The 24,957-nt window shown below is 42.8% G+C and overlaps 1 protein-coding gene across 3 annotated transcripts in view; it reads left to right on the top strand.

The window, feature by feature from the left end:
• The window catches only part of Hacd2 (3-hydroxyacyl-CoA dehydratase 2), an 86,676-nt gene that overhangs the window by 41,197 nt on the left and 20,522 nt on the right, over window positions 1–24,957 (top strand). For all 3 annotated transcript variants that reach the window (XM_059277863.1, XM_059277865.1, XM_059277864.1), the window contains exon 4: window positions 7,240–7,328. In XM_059277863.1, coding sequence (XP_059133846.1) covers window positions 7,240–7,328 — 89 coding nt within the window. The remainder of the gene's footprint in view (window positions 1–7,239; window positions 7,329–24,957) is intronic.

Here is a 24,957-nt window from a genome sequence, read left to right as displayed (position 1 = left end):
TGTAGACCAGGCTGGCCTCGAACTCACAGAGATCCGCCTGCCTCTGCCTCCCGAGTGCTGGGATTAAAGGCGTGCACCACTACTGCCCATCTTGACAGTTTTATTTTTTAAAAAAATGAGGTGGTCTTGCTGGCAAAAATCTATGAACCATCCATATAGCAAAACTGTAATCAAGAGTCTGGTATAAACCTTTCTGTTCTGCACACCATAAAGATAATCAGATGGGAATGTGTTGGAATGCTGACTTTAATGGAGATTTGAGTAAGCTGTCATGACTTATAACTGGCTTTCTGTGTACTCCTAGTATTTTTATGGCTTCACCTCTTTCAGGATGGCATTCTATTCTGTCATGTTCAGAAACACTGGAGACTCATGTCATATGTTTCATGTCTGTGTTTTGCCCTTATTCAGAAGTTAGCCGATGATAGCAGAGACCCCCAAAGTAAACAAGTGGGGTAAAGCTGCTCTTTGACACAGCCTTCAAACGGCTCCTCCTTCCTTTCAGAAGACACTGAGCCTTTACTGAAACCAGTTTATTGGGGGCGTTTTACATGCAAAAAGCTCAGGTAAATGGAGAGTAAGCTGCTAGTCACAGGCACATTGACAGCTGCTATCTGAGGCAGGAAATGATTCTGAAACGTCCAGCAACCTACAACCAGTGCAGCCGTCAGCCGTTCAGTATATGAGAACATGCCAACCTCCTGGCTCCTTGTCGGCTACAGACCACATTGTTTTGTCTTGTTATGCTGGCTAGAAAAGGAGCTCGGGGCCAACACCCCACTCCACACAAGTGTGCTAGCCTCTGTGTCCACATAGGTGTTGCCTCCTCTTCGGTTGTATGGTACCTTCTGTGGTGATATCTTGTGTGCCCTAATAGACGTGCCTGAGGATCAGAGGACAGAGCCAGCCACTAGATTAGACAGAGGTCAGGCAGTGGTGGCACACACCTTTAATCCCAGCACTTGAGATCTCATGCCTTTGCTTGGGAAGCACACAGGCCTTTAATCCCAGGAAGTAATGTGGCAGGGCAGAGAACGGTATATAAGGCATGAGGAAACAGGAACTCACTCTCTTTAGGCTGAGGATTTCACAGAGGTAAGAACTAGTGGCTGGCTGCTCTGCTTCTCTGATCTTTCAGCTTTCACCCTGATATCTGGCTCTGGGTGTTTTATTAAAAGACTATCTAAGATTCGAACAACAACTTTCCTTGCCATTTCCCCTCAGCCCAGCCTCCCCCTACATTTTGGTCCTGTGTTCTAGTGCTTTTCCAGCTTTTCTTCCCGAGGTTCCCTGAGAGCAGGTGGAGTCTACTTCTACTCCAGGCGGTCTGAGAGTGGAGCCTGACAGACAGCCTGACAACAGTGTGGGAAGGGTCACTTTTAATACTAATGTGAAAACGGATCTGCCCTAAACATTCCCCAGGGAAAATTAGTATTCCAAGATGCACCACGCATCCTGTGGCTATGTTCTTTAAGGCAGAATTGCTTCTGTAAGGGGAAATGCCTTAGGTTCCTCTTGGCTCACAGTGTGACTTAGTGACCAAACTCTTTTCTTCTGTCTTTTGAATGCCACATGAAGTGATTACATGTAGTGCTATCCGTGTGAAAATCTGACTTAGAGAGATAGACTTTGGGTGAGATGAGGTCCCTCACTCTGGTGTACACAGTCATACAGTGAACAGCTCTGTGGAGTTGCCTCTGGCTTGAGTTTGAACAGTTTGAATGTTACATTTGGATTCTTCGTCACATCTTGAGGGTACACATGTCCCATTTGCACCTCTACGATTGAAGTGACTTCCAATTTCTGAAGTGACAACCTCAAATAAACCCCAAAGGGTACATAAATGCTATAATTGTGCTGTCGATTTCTGCCTAAGATTCCACCAAATTTCTTTGGTCAAAACTCAGTAGCATAAGTGTGGTTGTGTAAACTATACAGCAGTTGCTTTCTGGAGACTGTAGCCTCTATAGTTGCTGGGTGCTATATCCTCAAGAGGCATGTTCACTTTTCTGCTTTCTGGGAAAAGAACAGAGAATGGCCCACTGTCTGTCTGGAATAGCCTACATCATCACATTCAAGCCCAGTGGTACCAGTCTGCCAGTCTGCTCTGCCTGCTCCCTGACTTCACACATTGTCTATCCATTCTTCATTCCACCAGAAATATTTTTCTCTTTCACTGACATTAACTTGCATGCTAAGAGAAAGTATTAAAGAAAATTTCTGTGTTAAGATTAGAATTGGTTTAAATTCAGTTATCTTTTTGTTAGTGCTAAATGTTTAAATTTCGTTAAGAATATTACTTTTAATTTTGAAATTTAAGTCATGTTCTGTTATAGAATATTTTTTTAAGATGTGTTACATTTGTTTGTGCTATGGAATGTGGTGATGTATTTGTAATCTAAGAAATAAAGCTTGCCTGAAGATCAGGGGACAGAGCCAGCCACAGAGTTAGCCACAGAGGTCAGGCAGTGGTGGCACACACCTTTAATCCTAGCACTTGGGAGCAGAGGCAGAGATTTGTCCGGATTTCTGAGAATTCAAGGCCACACTGGGCTACATGAGATTAATCCAGTCTAAAAGAGAAACAGCCAGGCAGTGTTGGCACATACCTTTAATTCCAGCACTTGGGATCACACACCTTTAATCCCAGCACTAGGAAGGTTGAGACAGGAAGTGATAATGGCTAGGCAGAGAAAGGAATATAAGGCGGACAGGAATTTGCTCTCTTGCAGAGGCTCTGTCAGGCTGAGGAGTTGGTGAGGTAAGATGTGGTGGCTGTGGCCTGCTCTGCTTCTCTGATCTTTAAGCTTTTACCCTGATATGTGGCTCCAGGTTTTTATTATAAGACCACTTAGGAATCGTGCAACAATGGAACATTTGTTTAATGATGCAAAGATGTGTTGCATTTGTTTAACTCTGTGAAGCTGTGTTACTTTGCCTTTGTAAAACACCTGATGTTCTAAGAAAGCGCTGAATGCAAAATGTTCATACACATTAAATACAAATCTCACAATATAAAATAAAAGAATCCCTTGTGAGTGTGAGATGTACCTTGGTGGTAGAATGCCTGCCTAGCCTGCACAAGGCCCCAGGTTCCATCGTTGAGGTGGGGTGGTGGGGGTGGTGGTGGATTCCAATGTTCAGTTTAGTTACACTTTCTTCCAGACTCTCTAAAGTCTATTTAAAGTCACACTTCTAAGCATTCTAATTTTGGCCACAGATAAGAATCTCTACAATCTTTGTTATTTGTTTATTAGAAAACTGTGCCACTATTACAGATGAATAAATAACTATTTGGATTATTATGGCATCTTGCATGGTTTGATTATTATAAGTCAATTTCCCAGCACTCGATTCTTGCTGGCGAATGAGATAGAATCAGTTTTGAGCTTACAACTCTGAAGTCCAGACTCTGGACCTCACCAAGACACAATAGTGTCCTGGAGCGTTGTGAGAAACACCAGCAGCCCAGCAGCACGGCACACTGTTTAGTGGCCAAGGAAGGCGGACAAAAATTAAGGGCAAAGCCATAGTTTTATGTAATGAGCTGGTCTTTGAGTAAGAGCAGGAGGAAGCAGCAGTAGCTAGAAACGTTCATCTTAAAAAACAAATGCTTGCTGCTCATAAAAATCTAATTCTCCAGCTCTTTTGTAAAACTTACTCGAGGTATTATCTAAATGTTTGATTCGCTAATTAGCTTCTTTAGCTGTGTTACATAATTATGTAACCAGGCTTTGCACTTCACTCATATTTATTTTTAATAACATCTCTTTATTCAGATATAATCCACCCATTTAGAGTGCATAATGAGTTGTGCAACCATTACCACAGTCAATTTTAGAACATTTTCATTACCCCAAAAGGAAATCCATTAACAGTCACTTCCTATTTCCCCCAAAACTCCAGCCCTAGGTAACCACAGATCTTCTTTCTATCATACAAATTTGTGTGGCCTTTTACCATTGACTTCTTATAATTCAGTATAGTATCTTGAAGATTCATCAATATTGTGGCATATATCAGTACTTCATTTCTTTTTACATTTGTTTCATTTTTAATTCTTTGAGAATTTCAAACATGTATATCTCTTTATTTTTATTCTTTTTAATTTTTATTAATTTGCTTTATGTGTGTGGATTTTTTGTTTGCCTGCATGTCTGTGTATCACTTGCATCCCTGGTGCCCACAGAAACCCGAAGAGGGTATCAGATCTCCTGGAACTGGAGTTACAGAAGCCGTGAGCAGACATATGGGTTCTAGGAATGGAACCTGGGTCCTCTAGAAGAACAACCAGGCTTTTAATTTCTGAGCCATCTCTCTAGCCCTGTATTTGTATTAATCTTTGTTTTTAAGAGTGTATACCACATTTTGTTTACCATTCATCTGTTAATAGACACTTACCCCTACTTCTTGGTTCATATATACCACTATGTACATACACAAACAAATTTTTGTGAAAACATAAATTGTGTGTGTGTGCATGCACACTCGTGCGTGCGCCTGTATAGGTGTGATGTGACTCAGTGTTTAATACTTTGAGGCATTGACAACTGTCCATAGTGACTGTACCATTTCACAGTCCAAACAGGTAGGCTGTGCTAGCTGGTGTGGAGTAAATCTCATTTGATTTTGATTTGTGTCTCCTGATGACTAATGATGTGCAGTGTCTTTTCACATTCCTCAAAATTTTTTTTTTAAATTTGGTTGTTTTTCATTATGGAATTATAAAGTTTCTCATATGTCAGATAAGATTACAGATCTTTTCCTGTCTGTGGTGTGCAAGAGTTCCCTCACGGTGATTGAAGGGCTATTCTGGCTTACCCTTTCATTCCGTGGTCATTTGGCTGCGTTACTGTGGGGCTGTGAAGCAGTGTCACGGCAGAAGTAGCATGGGACAAAGGAACTGCTTCTCTGATGATGGAGGATGCATGAAAAACACAAAAGCAAGACGAGATCCAGAGACAGTCCGTACCCTCTCAAGGCATGCCCCAGTGACCTGTGTCCTTCAGTTAGGCCCTACCTCCTGAGGTCTTTCACCTGTCAAGGAACCCTTCAGTGGATTAGCCCATTGATGAGGTCACTCCGGCACTTTTAGCTCATCTCTGAACATTGTTACATTGGGCACCAAGGCTCATCCAAACTGGAACACAGCTGTGTTCACTTCCTTTTAAGTATCCTTTGAAGCACACAAGCTTTTGGGTTTTATGAGCCAATTATATATATTTTTTTCCTTAGTGTCATATCACATAAACTATTATGTGACTCAAACCTTCAAGATTTATACCTGTTTTCTACTGAGTTTTAGGATTTCAGCCCTGAAGGTTTTGATACCCCCCCCCCGTGTGTGTGTGTGTGTGTGTGTGTGTGTGTGTGTGTGTGTGTGTGTGTGGATGTATTTGTGTCTGTGTTCATTTGTACAAACATGGCTAGGACTCAAACCCAGGGCCTTGCTAGGCAAATGATCTGACACTCAGTTGCACCTCAGCCTTGAGTTAATTTTTCTTAGTTTTTTTTTTTTTTTTTCCAGAGCTGAGGACCGAACCCAGAGCCTTGCGCTTGCTAGGCAAGTGCTCTACCACTGAGCTAAATCCCCAACCCCTCTTAGTTTTTTTAAATACTATATGTGTCAGTGTGCTTCTGCCACATGTGTGCGGGTGCCCAAGGAGGTCAGAAGAGACAGCAGGTTCCCTAGAGCTGAACTTACGGGACAACCCACCCAACATGGGAGCTAAGAGTCCAACTGGAAGAGCAGGACGAATTCTTAACCATTATGCCATCCCCTAAGTTCCTGAGGCAGGTTTTATATATAAGTCCTTTGTTTTCACCTGTGAATACTCAATTGCACCAGTTGTTGAAAATAAAGTCCTTTTTCTATGGAATTGTCTTATATGCTTATTGAAAATCAACTGACTGTAAAGGTTCTTGTCTGGACTCAATATGTATTCCATTTACCTATCTCTGCATTTGTATTTTCTTTCATTCATTCTACATGTCTCTATATGCCAAACATTGTGTTTGACATTCCCATGATATTTGCTTTGAGGAACCAAACTATACCTCTTCAAAGCCCATGATTCTTTTTTAAAATGCTTTGTTTAGCATGATATAACATCCCTTAAATCGACGCAAAGTGATTTCCTGTTGTAGCCAAGCCTGTGGTGACAATTGTAGCTCCATCTGACTCGTACCTGGTCTTCGGCAAGTTTTTGTTTGTCCTGCTATATAAATGTTCAGAAGACTGTATTTTAGGGAGCTTGAAGAATTGAAATGGTGCAGGATAGCCAGTTAGTGTGCTGAAGAATAGAAATGGTGGAGGATAGAGATGGTCCACTGACTGTGCTGAAGATAAGGTTGGTTTTAAAGTTAGACAGACACTGGCTGGGATGAAAGCTCCTGGCAGGTGCAGAATTTCCCATGTTCAACCTCAGGGGTCTAGCAAGTAAGAATAGGCCTTGGCAGGAGTGAGGTCAGAGGGAATCAGAAGGGCTGCTGGCATCCAAGTTTTGTTTTAGAACAGTTCTATGCTAGTTTAAAGTCACAAAGAGAAAAGAATGTTTCCAGATGATGGTTTATTTGGGGGTTTAAGGAGGCAAGAATGCTACATGTGGCTCGTGTCTAGGTAGGGGTCATGGTTCTAGCATTTGAAGCGAAAGAAGTATAAGTTTAGCAGAATTTGATGGTTATTTAAAATAAAGATGTTCTCATGTTATAAACTGAGTGCATTGGTAGGATAATTAGACTTATGCTTGCAGTGAACAGGGTGAGAAGAAATTGTTTTAAAATAATAAACTTGGATTTTGCTGGGCTTGTTGGCCAAATGTTCAAGTTTGATAGCCAGGAACTTTCAGCATTAGACACAAGTAGGACTGATTTCCTGCACAGAGTTGCTTAGTCATCATGAAAACCCTATTAGAAAATGAACCATCAGAGTCCCTGTTCAATGGTTGGGTGGTGGTTTTGTTTGGACTGTAAGTACTAGCAATACTGTAGTTGGTCACTGACTCTGAAGACTTAACAAAGGTAGCCAGCTCCCACAGTTGTCATGAACAGTGTTACTGCTTTGAGGCAGGAAAAAAGGTTTTCGTGGCATTGCCAGAGTTAATCTGTAGCAGCATAGGTAAATTTCAGTTGCTACAGATAGTGATGACTGTAGACATTTAAATTGGAAAGGTTTGGAAAACATATTATGTGATAAAACTTAGTACAGTACATTAATTTACCATCCTAAATTTCTTTCAGGAATTGTGCCATCTTCTGTTGTCCTGACTTCTTTCCAGGTGATGTCAAGAGTTTTTCTAATATGGGCAGTAACACATAGTGTCAAAGAGGTAAGTAAAATAAATATCAGCAGTGAGCTTTTCTTGTACATGTTTGTTATGGCTGACGGTAGAACTCCAGATCATTTAAAACAGCCAAGTTAAAGTTTATGTATACTGCTGCAATTGGGTTAGAAGGGAAAACATACCCCAGTCTTCATTGTTGCTCAAGAGACAGCTGAATCCTAGTTGAAGACCTGCAGTCTCAGTTCCCGTGGAGGTTGGGTGTGCATATTAGCAGCAGCTCAGTTGTATGCCTTGGTGTCTGTCTGCAGCCAGCATGTTGGTTCTGCATCACTTGGAGAGAATGGTACCAAGAGAAGCAAACTTGTTCCAGCCCACCTGTGTGGGCTAATGGCATTTCCACATGTGCCAGGTATAGATGTTCATACAGGGCCTTGGGGTCCAGGAACATTCACCACCAGAACTGGGGGAAGAAAACCATCATTCCCTCAGGTGTGAATCCATAACCAAGCATTGGTTTGTTTCACGTTGTTTTGAGGAGGATTCTGCTGTTCCGTGTTAGTTTTTTCTCACTGATATTACCTGGAGGGTGGGATATTGGCAAGGACAAGGACTCATCTTTAGCTTACACTCTCTACAACCTGTTAGCATCACTATGGGATTTCCTGGGGTTCTAGTGAGTGCTTATCTATTAACTTTAATCTTATAGATTTTGTTATATTCACATGGAATTAGCAGATCCATGGACTTTACTTATTAATCTCTCTCTCGTTCTTTCAAGATCTATCCAAACTTACCATGTAGGAAGAATGCAAAATGATTGTGTACCTACTCTTAGTAACCACAGTTTTAAAAGTTGAAACAGGAAAATAAATTCTAGTGTAGCATATAGCCCTTTGTTCTCATTCTTAATTGCTACATAGTAGGAAAGTTGTGTTACTTACAGTACCACGTAATGTCTTCGTTACTTCAGAGTCCTTTTACACATTTTTTTCTTGCTTGCTTTTTTTTTTTTTTGGTTATTTTTTTTTTCGACAGGGTTTCTCTGTGTAACCCTGGCTGTCCTGGAACTTGCTCTGTAGACCAGGCTGGCCTCAAACTCAGAGATCCGCCTGCCATTACCTCGTGAGTGCTGGAATTAAAGACGTGCGCCACCGCTGCCCGGCCACATATTTTTAATGTATATTTCTTCCTCTTACACTTTTTGTATACTATACTATATAGTACACTATCTATTTATACTATATAAATTTATACTATAATTTTTTTCAGTGTAACCAATTACTCCTAATTTTATTTGCCAATATTTTCAAGTAACCTAAAATATTTGTAGTTGTAATTCAGTTGTATTCTTTTTATTCTCCCCCCACCTTTTCCCCAGTGCTACAAATTGAACCCAGGGCCTCATGCGTGATAGACAAGTGTTCTACCACTCAGCCACATCTCCAGCCCTCTTTTTCACATTTTTATTTTGAGGTATAGTCTCACTAAGTCACTCATGCTACCCTTGAATTCGTTTATCCCTCACAGAGCTTGAACTGCTATGACCCTGGGCCTGAGCCTCCTGAGCAGTTAGAATTGCACACCGGTACCACCAGGCCTAGCTGCTTACTTACATCTTAAATGGGTGATTATGTGCATTCAATAATGAGAGGCAGTATGTGGAGCCAGAGTATTAGCTAGTAGGGACTGTTCAGTCACTCTGTCAGTACAGTCAGATATTGATTATTCAGGTGTTAATGCCTTAGCTACCTCTGTGACCACTCTTCTGCTTATTAACATGACTGCCAAAGCAGGTGGACAAGCTCCCAAAAATGCTTGCAGTTCAAATGAATCAATTCTGTTAGAGTCCCAGATTTCCTGGACAGACCATTGAAACAGATTGTCTAAAAGCTATTAGATGTCTTTGTAGATTATAGGTGCTAGACTTGACCATCATCTCCAGTAACCACACTGCCTGCCAGATGTGCAGACTTGACATTTAGCAGGTGGTTCTAAACATAATATCACATTTGAGTGTTATTGTATATACTCATTACATATGCATACTCACAGCTGTTTCTCCGCAGCCAGAGTGATCCAGTTTCTGCTAACATTAACATGCCAGTTTCTGAAAGACCCAGTGTAGTCAATTTCCCCCTCTTCTTGTCACCTCTGTCCTTGTGTTTCAGGATCCTTTGTTTGGTGCCCTCTGTTGATTAGTTGACTTACTCTCTTCTTGAGTAAATAGAATTCAGCACTTTTGCTGACCCAGGATCTCATTCCTTTGCTCTAGACAGAACCACTCATTCATCATTTTGTTAATTCCAGTACACACACACACACACACACACACACACACACACACACACACACGCACGCACCAGTTGCCTGACAGCTAAGTTGAAAGCCTTTTACTGTGTTTTCAGGGGCCAGGCTGCTTGCTATCTGTCACCTGTCCCTAAGCCCCGTGTCTTAGCCAAATTCTATTTTTTCTGTCTTAGTTTCTTAGAAACTGTAATTCCATTTGTTGTGTCCAACATTGCATATGATTTCCCTTCCATTTTCTGAAGCATCTGAAAAATAACTGTATTTGTCTTATGCAGCTCTGTGCTGTAATTGTGGGAACTGTGTAACTAATGTATCAGTTTCTGTATTTCTCAGTTTCTTTGTCATATTCTTCCCTAAAGGGGACAGCAAGTAATCCACTTGCTTAAAAATCACCTTCTCTGTGGGTTTGATTCTTCCTCTGCCTTCTGTGCTGATTCCTCTTGGTTTTGGTTTTGTTTTTCAAGACAGGGTTTCTCTGTGTAGCTCTCTGGCTATCGTGGATCTCACCTTGTAGACCAGGCTGGCCTCAAACTCACAGAGATCTGCCTGCCTCTGCCTCCCGAGTGCTGGGATTAAAGGCGTGCACCACTAAGGCCCAACTCTTGTTTTGTTTTTTGTTTTTTGTTTTTTTCCTGTAATTTTTGCGGTGTGCTGAGGTAGAGCTCAGAAACCTTTCAAGATCTGACTTTTATGTTGAAGTTAGTCACTCCCTCTCTCCTCCCCTTTCCTCCCTTTCTTTTACAAAAAAACAGGCTCTTACGCAGCCCAAGCTGACCTCAAACTTCATTCTCTAGAATCTCTGACCCTCCTGTTTCCACCTCCCAAGTGTGCCACCACACCCAGCTTGAGGGGTTTTAGGAGACTGTACAGAACGTGTATCCTCTCTTGTCATTTTAATTCTTTACCCATGGGATGCCAGCCACATCAGTGCTCAGATGTACATTGTGGACTAAAGGTGATCCGAGGGTTTTCTCTTACAACATAAGGACCCACTCTTCAGCTTGTGACACCACAGTAGCAAGGTTGTTGAGAAAGGATCTTAGGTGGGCCTGGTGGTGCTCACCTTTAATCCCAGGCAGAAAGCAGGCTGATCTCTGTTTAAAACCAGAGAGACCCTGTCTCAAGAAAAAAAAAAAAAGTGTCTCTATACTTTAGCTTTTCCTTTCCCTAATGTAGTAAATATCCTCCCTGCATTTCCTTTTAAAGAGATTAGACGTATGAACAGAGAAAAGCTGTGCCACAACAGCATGGAGGTGAGAGGGGAGTTACTAGAGGCAGTCCACAACTCTGGCTGACCTATTCCTTCCCAAAGTTCTCTCAGATCTCAACTGGCTGCTTCCACATCTGGCTTCTGCTGGTACTTGCTCCCTCACTCTCTGCCTGGGTCTGAGTGTGAGTCTTCTCATTGAACTAAGACAGGATCAGGATCTTTAAAATGAGTCACAGTGGGCAAGATTCACTTTCTGTTTCTCACCTTGACTCCCTTCAGAAACAAAAACCCACCTATCCTTGCTTGTTCTGAAACAGCTAAGCTTGGCCTCAGACTCCTAAACGCCCAGCTAGATCACTGTCCTTTTCTTTCCTTGACCCAGCCCTCTGCAAAACCCACTCCAAATCCTCCTGAGTTTTTAGAGTAAGAGTGCAGTGGAGAATACTTGGGGGTAGATATTCAAGACCTCCAGCCAAGGGCAGTGGAGAAGCTCTACACTTTACTGGAGGTGACTGGCATAAAATAAAATTAAACCCCAAAGATAGAGAGAACCTCGACTCCTTTCCTTGCCAGGTACCACAACTGGAGCAAGAGGTGTGTCCTCACATTCTCTTGACTCACTCCAGGCAGCTAGTTTATTTGGCGCTTCTTTGTGGAAGCTCTGGGCTTCCTGACATTTATTCTACTATTCTTGCCATTCATCAAGATGCTTACAAATATGTTAAAATCAGTGTTTAAGAAAGTAGTGTCTGGTGCCTTATCATTGTATTAATTATTGTTTGATACATGATAATTTACAGAAAGTTTTAGTTTTTGTTCTTGACGGCTGTCTCTGGAGGTCGATTGGGCCCTCCGTTACAGTTTGGAAGCTAGAGAGGCCAAGTGACTTTCAGCAAAGTGCAGATTTGGAGTTAGGCCTCTGAGTCCAGGGTCTTGACACCGCGTCACAGTTGCTTACCTTCTTCTCAGCTTCTCCCTCCTTATGGAGTAGAGAGCCCTGCCGAAGACACGGGTCCTGCTTCCTCTTCCACAGGTGTGACTCTGCCATTAAATCCCTCGGACACGGTGTGCAGATCGGCGGCAGGCCTCCCTCAGGACTTCTGTGCAGTGTACTTTGCGTGCTTTTGTTACACGGCATTCTAGTTTCCTGTCTGTTGCTGTGATCAAAACACCTTGACAGAAGCAGCTTTAAGGAGAAAGAGCTTTTCCACTTACAGTTCCAGATTACAGTCTGTCACTGTGTTAAGTCAAACAGGAACACGGAGGAGCAGGAAGAGCAGAGATGTGTACATCTTCCTTTTACTCAGCCCACTCTACACTGCTGCGGTCCAGGACCCAGAGGAAGGAGACGGTGCCAACCACAGTGGGCTGCGCCCTCCCACATCAAAATCAATCGAGACAGTCCCCCATAGGCATCCATCTAGACCAGTGCTCTCAGCCTTCCTAATGCTTCGACCCTTCAATACAGTTCCTCATGTTGTGGTGACCCCCAGCCATAAAATTATTTTCATTGCTACTTCATAACTGTCATTTTGATTACATAACTGTAATACTGATACTTTATAACTAATTTTGCTACTGTTATGAATTGTAATATTTTTAGAGATTTGCCAAAGGGGTTGTGACCCACAGGTTGAGAACCTCTGATCTAGACAATCCTTCACTGAGACTCTTCTCGGGGATTCTAGGTTGTGTCAAGTTAACAAGTGAAATTAACTATCACAAAAGGTCTCATGGCTCCTAGGCTGGCCTTGAACTCCCAGGTAGCTGAGGATGCCCTTAAACTTTTATCCTTCCATCTCCACCTTGAGTCGGTGATCCCTGGTCTGTACCACCACACCTGGTTTATACAGTGCTGGGGACTGAACCCAAGCTTTCACGAGATCCCCAGCCCTGCCTCTCAAGTTGTGTTACTGCTCTCGTGGCTCTTGGATAAATCTCTCTAGTTCACTGATTTACCTGCTTTAAAGTCCTAAGACTTTTTACAGTTAGGCCAGAATTACTAAGAATGTTTATTTAAAATGCAGAGTTCGCCAGGCGGTGGTGGCACATACCTTTAATCCCAGCACTCCGGAGGCAGAGGCAGGTGGATCTCTGAGTTTGAGGCCAGCCTGGTCTACAGAGTGAGCTCCAGGAAAGGTGCCAGAGCTACACAGAGAAAGCCTGTCTCGAAAAACCAATAAACAAACAAACAAACAAATAAATAAATAAATAAATTTTTTAAAATGCAGATATAGAGGATATCTGGGACCAGGGCCAAGGAATGACTGTTTTTCAGATAATCTTATGAATTCTAAGCTTTGAGAAATGCCCTAAAGATACCTGTGTTCTGTTGGTCTCACCTCCTTTCTCAGTCCTCCTCCCCAAATCCAAGAGCCCTAAGTTCATTCTTAGATGAGTTGTTCACATATTTACCTATAAAAAGGAGAAGTGAATTGAGTATACTGGGAGGGCTTGACAGTGACTAGTGCCCCCTGCAGTTTTTTAAAACTTGTATTCATGTGATATTTTTATCGGCTATCAACAGATACTTTTGAAGTGCTGTATTTGACTCATACTAAACAAACTATGTTTTAGATGAAAACACTAGTGAGTTAGAAGAGTATTTCTCACATTCTAGTAGTGTGTACAAAAGCAGAGTAGACATTTTGTTAGAATATATATTTGATTTATAGAGATAGGATTGGGTCTTTTCTGGGTGTGTTCCTAACCTGGTCTCACGTTCATGTATGTACCCATACACAGACACATACATACACATTTTTTTTTAATTTTTTAAAAGATTCATTTAGTTATTTTATGTGTATGGAGTGTTTTGTCTGTACATATGTATGTGTGTATCACATGTGTGCCTGATGCCCTATGGAAGCCAAAAAAGGGGATTAGATCCCCTGAAACTATAGTTTGTGAACCACCATGTGGGTGCTGGGAACTAAACCTGGGTCCTCCGAAATAAGTATTCTTAACCACTGAACCATCTCTCTAGCCCCATATACACATCTTTTTTAAAAAAATAAAATAAGAAAGCCACATACTTCCAATCTATAGTGGCACACCGAAGGGAGGACTTGGGGCATACAAAGGGGGTTTGGGATCAGTGCAGTACTGGAACTGAGTAGGGCAAACATCCAGGGTGTGGGGAGCTCCAGCAGCCTTGAGCAACCCTGCTCTTGGGGTCTTCCCATTTGTAGCTCCTGTGTTTGATTTCTCGGGCTGGCTCCACTGGACTCCGTTCCTGGTATGTCCATTAGCTTCTGTACTACTGATAGAAATACCTAGGAATGCAGGGTTCTGTAATTCTCCAGGTGTCACGTCCCTATACAAAGTCCAGGCATTCTAACTCCTTAGGAGGGAAGGCTGGGGCTGGGACTAGGGATGTAGCTGGAGTGCTTGTCTAGCATTCAATAAGCCCAGTTCACGAACGAGATGTGGCAGTTTATGCATGCAGAAGAATCAGAAGTTCAAAATGGTCATCAGTTATGTAGGGATTTGGAAGGTAACATGGGATATTTGAGGTCCTATCTCAACGACAATGAAAGGTCAATGGTGGGCTGGAGAGATGGCTCAGCAGTTAAGTATACTAGCTACTAGTCCAGAGGACCTAGGTTCAGTTCCCAGCACCCACAAGATGGTGATGGCTCACAGGCATCTATAACCCCAGTTCCAGAGACTCTAATGCCCTCTTCTGACCTCCGAAGTCACTGCATCCACATTGTGCATGTACGTCCCAGCAAACCATACACTAAAATAAATAAACTTAAAAAAAAGTCAATTGCTGCAGCTTTAAATGATAATAGTGTCCATTCCCTGGCTTCCAGGGTGTTCTGGTGGCCTCCCTAGGAATTTCCTTCTACCCCCCCCCTCCTACTGGCAGGTCACAGGATGGCAGAGGGTACACAGAGACATCTGGGATTCCTCGTTGAGGGAGATAATGTAGAGACAGTCCTAAGATGGCAGGCTCCAGAGATCCCTGTTTCAGTCTGAAAGATCTAAGGAAATCCTTAGAAATCCTTGAACCACAGGAAAGAGGCATGGAAAGTCCCACTGTGGCCCTAGCTGCATGGTGTCCACAGCAGCCCTGGAGGTTGTGTAGGGGGTCTCCACCTGAGACAGTGCTGGGCAGCAGCTCTCTTCCTGGGACTTCTCTAGAACCGTGCCTGCCCTAGACAATCATACTATTTTTCAGGTAATGGAATTCAGTATTCTAGAACATGAAGGCTTAGTGCACATTATGTACTTGAGGCAGGTGATGATTTGTCTTTGACATTTGCAGTTAGGAAAAAGCACTTGAGCTTCCTGAGGCCTTTCTTGTCTGTCCTGCTCCTCCCTCACCGTTGTAAAGTAAGACTGAACACAAGGTGGAAGTAGCTAGAGATCCCAGGCGGCAGCAGCTAAGGAAGGCAGAGAAAGACCACTGTGGGAAGAAGGGCTCATCCTCTAGCAGTGGTCTCCTCCTTCCTCCCTGCCCTCTTCTCTTTCATTCTTCCGTGTGGGCCCTCCAGCTAGCTTCACAGAGTTCCCGTGCGGCCCATCCTGCCACTGGAGGTCTCTAATCGTAGCGTGCCACCCACAAGCATGGTGAGGTGAGGCAGAAAGAGCAGCTCTGTACCCTTATCGTTCAAGGAGGGGATGAGATACTGGGTCTGGAGGAGTGTCATTGTCTTCTTGAATGCTGTGCCTGGACTATGGTGGTCTCCCTCGTACGATTCTCACAGTGATACTTACCCATCTCCTACTGCTGAGACACAACTCAGTATCCTCTAGTCCCCTTGAAAGCTAGGCATCTAATATTCTCCCATTCCATCTATTTCTTTACTTTCTATTTTAAATACTCCTGTAGGTGGATGCACATCACCTTCACTTTTAAAATTAGCCCACTCCTAGAGGCAGAAACTTCATTCTTTGATTGTTAATCAGGCACTGTCAAACTTTAGACAGCTCTCGGGGAAAGGCAGCACACTGGAACACCATTTCCACATCTGATAGTTGTGGGCAGTTAGTAATGTGCTTCTTATCGCTGCTAAATTGCTCTTTTGCTGTTGCCTATCTTGGGTGATTGTGGCAGAATCAGAATGTCTATTTTTCCTCTCTATTTTCTGCTTGCTGATTTCTAATATTCTACTTCAAAATATTGAAAATACTGAGATCCATTAGGTTTGGCCTAGGTTCACGTCTGCCATTTCATTCTGCCTCCTTTTCCCACAGTCTTGACCCCTCTTGGCTCTTACCAGACTCCCTGGAGCAAGTTTGTCATTCAGAATAGGATGTCCTCTGGTGATATTTCAGTTGTCGTTTGTTTAAAAACCACAACCGTCTTTGTAAACTGTTCAACATTGTCATCACTCCATACAGAATGTAGCCAACCCCACCCCTATCAGTTTATAGTTGAGTAAGTTCAAGCTCAGCAAAATCAGGAAGTTGATCGTCCTCCTTAACATTAGTCTTTTTCTGCTGTGATTCACACTGTACCCTGCATCGTCCTTATCCTAGTGAGTCCCCTACAGACAACCCAGCACGTGAAGCTTCTTGTGGTATTTCTTTTGCTTTCTCATCCCTGGGGCTAAAATCTGACACACAGCCTCCCTAGGTGTCAGATTCAGCATGAGAAGAAACACCACCAGATCAGTTGTCTAGAAGCCTGTACATGTCTTCATTCTGAGAAATGCCATTCAGAGGAGGAAGGGCTGGGACTGGGGGGGAGTGTCCTGGTCACTTTGCTGAGGCCTCTCAGGAGCTGGAGCCAAGCTTGCCTTAGCCTGCAGCTCCTGAGCAGTAGCATGCAGGACAAAGCATGTGTCAGGAACTGTGCCCACAGTCATGATGTCAGTGGAGGGTTGTTAGTGAGTGAGCTCCGACACTCATCTGCAGTTTTCATGTGAAGTGCCTTAAGATGCTGGTTTACACGCATTGTGCATGCAGCATTCTGCTCCCTCCGTTATTTCATCCAGTTAGATTTTCATGTGTGGTTTTTTCATGTTTAGTGAATGACCATAATGCTTTTTCAAAAAGCAGCAGAAAACTTAGGAGTATTCGGTATGCTGTTCTTTAAATAAAGGATTGTTAATTTTAAACAAATCCTGATAGTGGAGGTGGCATTCATGGCCCTCTCCCCATATGGTGCAGAGGTAGCAATTGTTGGTTCTAAAGGCCAGGCACAAGGCCACATGGGTCTCACCCTTCAGAGAGATTGTTCACTGTGACAGCCTGTCCCAGGCTCACCCTGTTGAGAAACCTATCACATGCCATATTGAGTTAAATGGTGCTGGTAGAATATAGTGAGCATTATTATCTGGATGAGTTTAAAGATCCTTGTTTCTCACTATAAAAGTTAATGATCGGCATACATCGTGAGCATTGCTAAGATATGTCAGCAAAGCCAAGAGAAGTTAAAAGGTTTCACCTATAAAGTGCTTTTAAACAGGAGTGTTCTGCAGTACATTGAGTGGCATTCTTACAACATTGATTAATATTCATTTAGAAGCTTTTTAATATGTGGGAAGAACTCTCTCTTATTACCTGCTTCTTTGGCAGAGCAAGCGGTTTCTTATACACTGTAGCTTTTTTCAAAACATATTTATTTTGAAGCCTGGATATGGAAAACGTAAGAATCTTGGTGCTTTCCACTCACTGAGAGATGTCCTGCACAGTGAACGCAGTCAGGTGACTGTCCATTGGCAGTCCTACGGCCCACAGGAGAACCTGGAGAAGTTACTCCCATCCTTAGGCTTCTGGGAAAGACAATGTGTTCAGGAAAGAGTACTCAGTAACCGTTTTTTGCTTTATCTTAGCAGAACACCCATGTTCAAATTGTCACTATAAGCAGTGATGTATCATAAAAGAAGCAAGGCATACTACTAAATTGTCTGCATTTTCCAGAGAGGACCTTTTTCAAGTCTGGCGTAAAACCCTGGTGCACTTCTGGATTTTGTAAGATGGACTCGATTCTTGTGTGGATGTCGTGTGTGCATGTGCAGGGCCTGCTTTGCCAAAAGGGGGAAGCTAATCACCAGTATCCTGGGCTTGATACTTGGCCAGGCTTAACTTTGGTTCTCCTCAGAGTGCTGCCATAAACGTTTGTTTGAAACAGGACAAATTCTGTCTGCTTCTCCCTTTGACCCCCTTTGCTCTGGCTCTACCAAAATAACCTGAATTGAAAGTTGTCTCTTGCCTTCTGTGCTGGTGGCTGTCTTACTGGGTCAGCTGTAAAGGGTCTTCTCTTGAGTTCATGACTTCAAAAGAAGGTACTGGGGAGCCCACATGTAGAAGCTGGTGAGACTTCAATAGCACTTTATAGTTCTGGAGCGCTCAGAGCTTGTCAGACAGGCTCCATCGAATCACCTTACCATCTAGAGTCGAGGCTCTTAGCTGGTGACAGGGACTGCCACTGTGTGCCTCAGCTAGTCATTGCCTGCCAGATCCAGTCTGAGTTTCTTATAAAATGGCAAAAATACAGATTTCTTTAAAATGTGAAATCTCCCAATTTAAAAAAAAAAAAAAACACTAGTTCAAATATTTTTAAAGCACTATACAAGTCCAAACAGAACTTCTATGGACAGAGAACGCTGGGTACCATTCTCATCTCTGTTCCAAGAGTTGGTACTTAATAGTTTTTCTTTTGATTTCCTGTCTTTTGAAACCTTTGTGCTCATTACACTGCACATAGCAAACCCTGTGGTATTCACAGTATGTATTGCCAGTGTGGTGTCTTCCAGTGTCTGGTGTTCCATGTCCGACAGTAATAGCCCCCTCCCTGCCCGTGGAGTATAGCCGGAGGTGTGAGTATACCCCAGCTCTTCCTTTAGGGTCACAGCAACCTGAGGCTGGGGACCTCCTTGTTCTCTGAGCTGTGTTGCTGTACTTACGGAAGTATTCGTTCATAGGATACTTACATTGGCTTAGATAGGTGGGACTACATATGGCTCTGTGCTCATGTAATCCCGTGCATGGGTTGTGCTGAGTAAAAGTGGTAGCTGTGGGAAAACTTTAGTTAATACCACTCTTTGGAAGTGAGAGACTCAGCTAGGACTGAGGACAAATGTTGGCAAAGGCCAGCAGCTAGTGCAAGCCCTGCAACCATACAAAGGCAAGCCTCCAGTTTCCATATGAGAAAATGGGGGTTCAGAGGAAAGAGTAACTTGCTCAAGGAGTGCATCTAAGAAGTCTGACGGTCTCTTTCCTTCCAGAGCTGCAGTAGGAGCTAGACAGAGTGACATGGTGATCAAGCTAGCCTATTTAAAGTACACACGATCCTCTTCCATGCTTTCTAGAAAATGGGCTGAATACACAGAAAGCCATAAAGCTAGACAAATGGAATATTCAGACCTGCACGCCTGGCTGTGTCGTAATGCAGAATTGGTTGTGCATTGCTTGTTGACTGCATGCCTATATGTTTTTCTTAGTGCATGTTCAGAAAAGTTGATTTTGTACCTAAGAATTGTTTGGTAGACGAAGATCATCATCCATATCAAAAGTAGTCCTCTGGGCTGGTGATGTGGCTTAATGGGTAAAGGCCACCCACCACCAAGCCTGGTAACTTGAGTTCAGTCTCCAGGTCCCACATGGTATCAAGAGAGAACTGACACTTGGAAGTTCTCCTCAAAATTTCTACACACACACACAAAATAAATAAACTCTTTTCTTTTCATTTTGTCTCTTTGTTTTCAAAGTACTCCTGGGGCCGGAGAGATGGCTAGGTGGCTAAGAGCTCTGGCAGCTTCTCCGAAGGGTTCGAGTTCAATGCCCAGCATCCACATGTCAGCTCACAACTGTCTGTAACTCCAGTCTTGGGGAATCTGAAGCCCTCTGGCCTCTGTAGATACTGCATACACGTGGTACACAGACATACATGCAGACAAACACCCACACGTATAAAATAACAAATGTAATCCTGGGCTGGCTGTGGTGGTGCATATCTGTAATCCCAACCAACATTTTGGAGGCTGAGACAGGAGGATTCTAAGTTTGAGACTAACCTGGGCTACATAGTGAGGCTGTCTCAAGCTTCTGCCCCACCCACAAAAGTCCTTAGTTACTGTTTTACAATGGTAAGAATTTTTTAATCAGTTTCCTTTGTCACTGTAGGCTAGAAAAATCGTGTGTTGATAACAACACATTTTTCTCACCTCTAAATGGGATAAATAGTCTTTTTTTTTCTTTGTATCACATAATTCATGTTGTCCATTAAAAATATTAATATTTTAGCCAGACATGCAGGCATTTAATCCCAGCACTTTGAAGGCAGGGGCATGCTGATCTCTGAGTTTGAGGCCACAGTAAGTTCCAAGACAGCCAGGACTATGAAGAGAGACTCTATCTCAAAAACAAACAAAAACAAAAAACAAAAAACAAGCAAACAAAAAGGTATTTTCTGTTTTATCATGTATCCTGTGATGGATTTAATCATAAGAGGTACTTTAATATATGAAATTGTCATGTTAAAAGATAAAGAATTAATCCAAATGTCTTTTTTTAAACTACCATATCTATATTTTTGTATTTTACCAAGGATAAAATTCCCTTAAATAAATGACTAAAAAAAGTTACTTTTTTATTCAAGCTAAAGAAAGGACGGAGATTGTGCTGTCACAGTTTCCTGTCCTAGTCCCTTAGCCGTGTGACTGGCTGGGTACCAGTATAGGGGCCTCAGTGTCCTCGGGGCCAGTGCTGGAATACAGGAGAAAAAGAAATGCAGTTGTTGCCCTCCTAAGGGCTTCCCGTCTACCCGGGTCAGGCCAAGTCAAGCAGGCTGCAGACACCACTGTGGGATGGATCATCAACAAAGCCAAGGGACAGGGGGTGCTCTGACCACTTGCCCTGCCTCAGTTGCTCCAGTTGAGTTATGTATCAGTCTGTTAACAGCACTTCCAAGAGGCCATGTCCATCTCCCACACTCATTTCTTTCCCTTCGTGGAGTGATCTATAGGAAGTTCTCAGCACAGCCCTGGCACTTAGAAGGACTCAGCGAGTGTTCACTACATACTAGCCATTATGTAGACGGATCCTTTGAAGACAATGTGTGGTGACTTCCTGTGTAACCATTTTGAAGCCTTTTCTATGTCCTGAGGTTTCTAACAGAGATATAATTGACTTTTCACACAGAAAGTAATATGTTCTTATTAAAATAGTTTCACAGTAGCTGGTGAAAATTTCCACATAATTACTTTTATCCTACTTAAGGAATAATTATCCCTGCTAATGGGAACTATCATTATTATAATCATGATTATTATCCTAATCTAAAGCGTTTATTAAGAATTTGATTTTAGCTTCTAACTAGGCTAGCCCTTCTTCAAAGCAAGTTGTGGCCCACCCTTGGTGTTTTTATGCTCTAAGACAATAAAAATGCCAGCCCAGCTCAAGGCCAGCATCCAGCCTGTTAGTCTTTCTCAAGGACCCTGATTGGTAAGTTTCTTTATACATGTTTGTGTCTTTGCTAAGACTGTTCCATAACCCACTCTTCTAGTGCATCCTGAGGGCTTAGACCTAACAGTATATGTAGAAGCCTGGTAGAAGTTACATTTATTTCTAAATTGATTCCCAGGGTGGGTGCTTCTTTTTTTGGTGGTTTTCTTTGTTTTGTGTCTTTATTCATTTATCTATTGTGTATGTGGGTACAAGCGAAGTTTAGAGGACTAAATGTCCACTATGTAGGGTTTCAGTGGTCAAACTTGGGTCTTTGGGCTTGGTGGCAAGTACCTTTACCCACTGAGCCATCTCACTGGACCTTCCTTTTGGTTTTGAGAGAAGGTATCATCATGTAGCTCTGACTGGCCTGGAACTTACTATAGATCATGCTGTCCTCAGACTTGGAGCAATCTTCCTGCTTCTGCCCCACAAGTGCTGAGATTACAGGCATGAACCACCACATCCAGGTATAAGAGTTGTTTTCCTTTTTTTCTTATGTGTGTAGTGTGTGTATGTATAAGTGTGCTTGCAGTATGTGTGGGCACACGTGAGTGTACCAGTATGTGTGCATATGTGTGCAGGTGCTCATGCATGTGGAGGCCTCAGATTGATGTGTCTTCCTCACTATCTGTCCACCTTACTCTCTTGAGGGAGCATCTCTCAGTCAATCCCAGAGCTCTCTGATACGGCTAACCTCACTAGCCATCTTGCTCTAGGAATCCCATCTTCGTCTTTTGTCCTCTTGCTTGTGTGACAAGCATTTGAACCACTGAGCCACCCTACAGCCTACAGCTAGATGATTTTTATTTTTTGGTTATTTATTTTATTTTTTGGAGACAGGGTCTCATTATGTAGCCCCGGCTGTCCTGGAGCTCACTATATAGACCAGGCTAGCTTCAAACTCACAAATATTCACTTGCCTCCTGAGTGCTGGGATTAAAGGCATGCACTACCATGCCTGGCCCCCTAGATGATATTTAAAAGATTATTTATGCTGGGGACGTGCTCAGGGATACAGTACTTCCCTAGCATGCATGAGGCCCTGGGTTCAATCCTGATGTTTGTAATTAATTTTTCACATAGAAATTAATATGCTCTAGCCAGGCAGTGGTGGCGCACACCTTTAATCCCAGCACTCAGGAGGCAGAGCCAGGCAGATCTCTGTGAGTTCGAGGCCAGCCTGGTCTACAGAGTGAGATCCAAGACAGGCACCAAAACTACACCGAGAAACCCTGTCTTGAAAAAAAAAAAAAAAGAAAGAAAGAAAGAAATTAATATGCTCTTTATGCTTATTAAAATGATTTCATAGTAGCTGATGAAAATTTCCACCTAGGAAAAGAGAAAGTTTACTTTGAAATGATTTCAAACTTACAGAAAAGGTGCCACAACAGTGAGCTCCTGTAAACCTGTAGCTCAGACATTTCACCTATTGACATTTTACTACATTTATTCCAGTGCATATACATATGTGCATCACTGTTTACCTTCTTCTGAGAGTAAGATGTGCATGGCATCCTATAGCCCTAAGTACTTAGGTGTGGGATTCACATACTTAGCACCTGTACGTAGCACTCCAAATAAGGAAGTCAGCTTGGTACAACACTGCTACCTGTTCATTGGGACCCATGTACACTTCACTAACTGCCCAAACAATGTCTTCTCCCCCCACCTCCACACAGGGTTTCTCCATGTAGTCTTGGTGCCTGTCCTGGATCTCGCTATGTAGACCAGGCTGGCCTCGAACTCACAGAGATCCAGGCTGGCCTCGAACTCACAGAGATCCGCCTGGCTTTGCCTCCCGAGTGCTGGGATTAAAGGCGTGCGCCACCATGGCCCAACAATGTCCTTTTTAAAATGGCAATACATATACATGCATGTACAAGAGCTTCTAGAAGCACGTGTGTATGCATGTACACGTGTGTGTGTATGCAGGGAGGTGTCCTGTCTGCCTTAGGTACTGTGCTAAGTACGAGAACACAGAGGAGAGGAGAAAAGGTGATGGGGTGTCCCCTTGTCGGGCCTCTCCAACTCAGTCTTTCTCATGTGCACACCTGTGTTCACATCCTTGACAGTTTTAAAGAGCATATTTTCTGGTGGCCTCCAACCGAGATCCACCCAAAGTTTTCTCATAACAATCCAAGCCATGCATTCTTGTCAGGAAACTCACAGAAATGGCCCCACGCACTCCTTAGGAGATGGCATGGCAGCCTTCCTACTCCAGTAGTGTTGACCCAAACACCAGCTCCTCATAATGTTTGCCAGGTTTCTCAACCTTCGTTTTGCTTTTCTTTCTTTTTTATTGATTAACATCTGTGGGAATGTTAATGTTAACTCCTGTCTGCGCCCACTGCTTCTGTGATGGCTACCAAATGTCTGTCAGCTGTTTCTTTCACCACTGTTCTACCAGAAGGAGTAACTTCTCTTTTTCCTATTTATTTATGCATGTCAACTTTACTAAGAAGTTTTCAGAAAAATCAGTGAATTGTGATCTGTTGTTTATTTTGATGCCAAAATTGTCAGTGATTTGGCATCAAATTTGGCAGTCGAGGCCTTTCCCTGGTTCCTTCATCTTAGCTCCATCATTCTGTCATGCCCTATCTCATGCAGTGAAAATGTTTCCAGACTTCCCCATACTTCCCCTGTCCCTGCCCTAGAATTGGCCACCTACTAAGGAGCCTAGGTTCCTTCTAGTGGAGAATTGTATTACAAAGCACAGCTGAAAAGCCCAGCTCTACCCAAGAAGATATTTGCAGTTGATAACTGCAGGGACAGGGAAATCCAGTGAAGTCACACTGGATATATCAGCCGCACTCCAGGGCAGGATCCATGTCAGAAATAGTTGACCAATATAAATCAGACCATGGTTTTTGTGTGCTTTTTTTTTGGGGGGGGGGGCTGCTGCTATTGTTTTTTTTGTTTTTGTCTTTCTGAGAAAGAAGGAAGTTGGGTAGGTAAGAGAGGAGTATCTGGGAGGGAAAATAATGTGATCAATATATATGAAAATTTTTTAAATTTAAAATTGTATTTTAAAAAGAATTGCAGTTTGAGCAGTTGAAGAGCTTACAGCTCCAGAGATGCTATTGATTGCAGCTGGGCTCTTTAAGAGGAAACTAAGGCATACTTCCCTGTATATATGCATACATGCACTCACACATGGACATCTAAGAGTACTTCCGTAGCTAAGTTGTGTGTGCGTGTGAGTTTATGTGTGTGTTGTGAGGTCAGATTGATTCCTCCAATACACTAGTCTTTCTAGTGCTCTCATTTCACGTTTGCAAATATCTCCACTGACAGCAGGAAGCCTAACGTGTGTGCATGTGTGTCTGTGTACCCCTCTCTCTGGGACCAAAAGAGGGTATCTGGATTTGCTGTAACTAGAGCACCATATGGGTGCTGGGAACTGAACTCTGATCCTCTGCAAGAACAGCAAGTGCTCTTAACCACTGAGCTATCTATCCAGCTGGAAGAAGCCTATTTTTCTTAATACACTGGTTTATTTGCTCAGTTAGTTTACTTCTTTACTCCTAGTACCTAGTTTCCCAACCGTACTGGCCATTTATTTCATACCTGTTGGCCCAGAACCAAGAACACAAGTTAGAAATGTTCAAGGTTTGGATTTTCTCAGCTTTACTCTCCTTGTCTGTCAGATAGGAATTCATGAGGCAGTTTATGTACAGAAGTGCTGGTGTATAAGAGCTCAGACACAGTCAGTATAATAGCTTTATTGTTGCCTATATAGCTACTGAAAAGAAA

The sequence above is a fragment of the Peromyscus eremicus genome, chromosome 12 (genome assembly GCF_949786415.1).
Source record: "Peromyscus eremicus chromosome 12, PerEre_H2_v1, whole genome shotgun sequence".
Classification (NCBI taxonomy): Eukaryota; Metazoa; Chordata; class Mammalia; order Rodentia; family Cricetidae; genus Peromyscus; species Peromyscus eremicus.
This window is presented reverse-complemented; position numbering and strand designations above follow the sequence as displayed.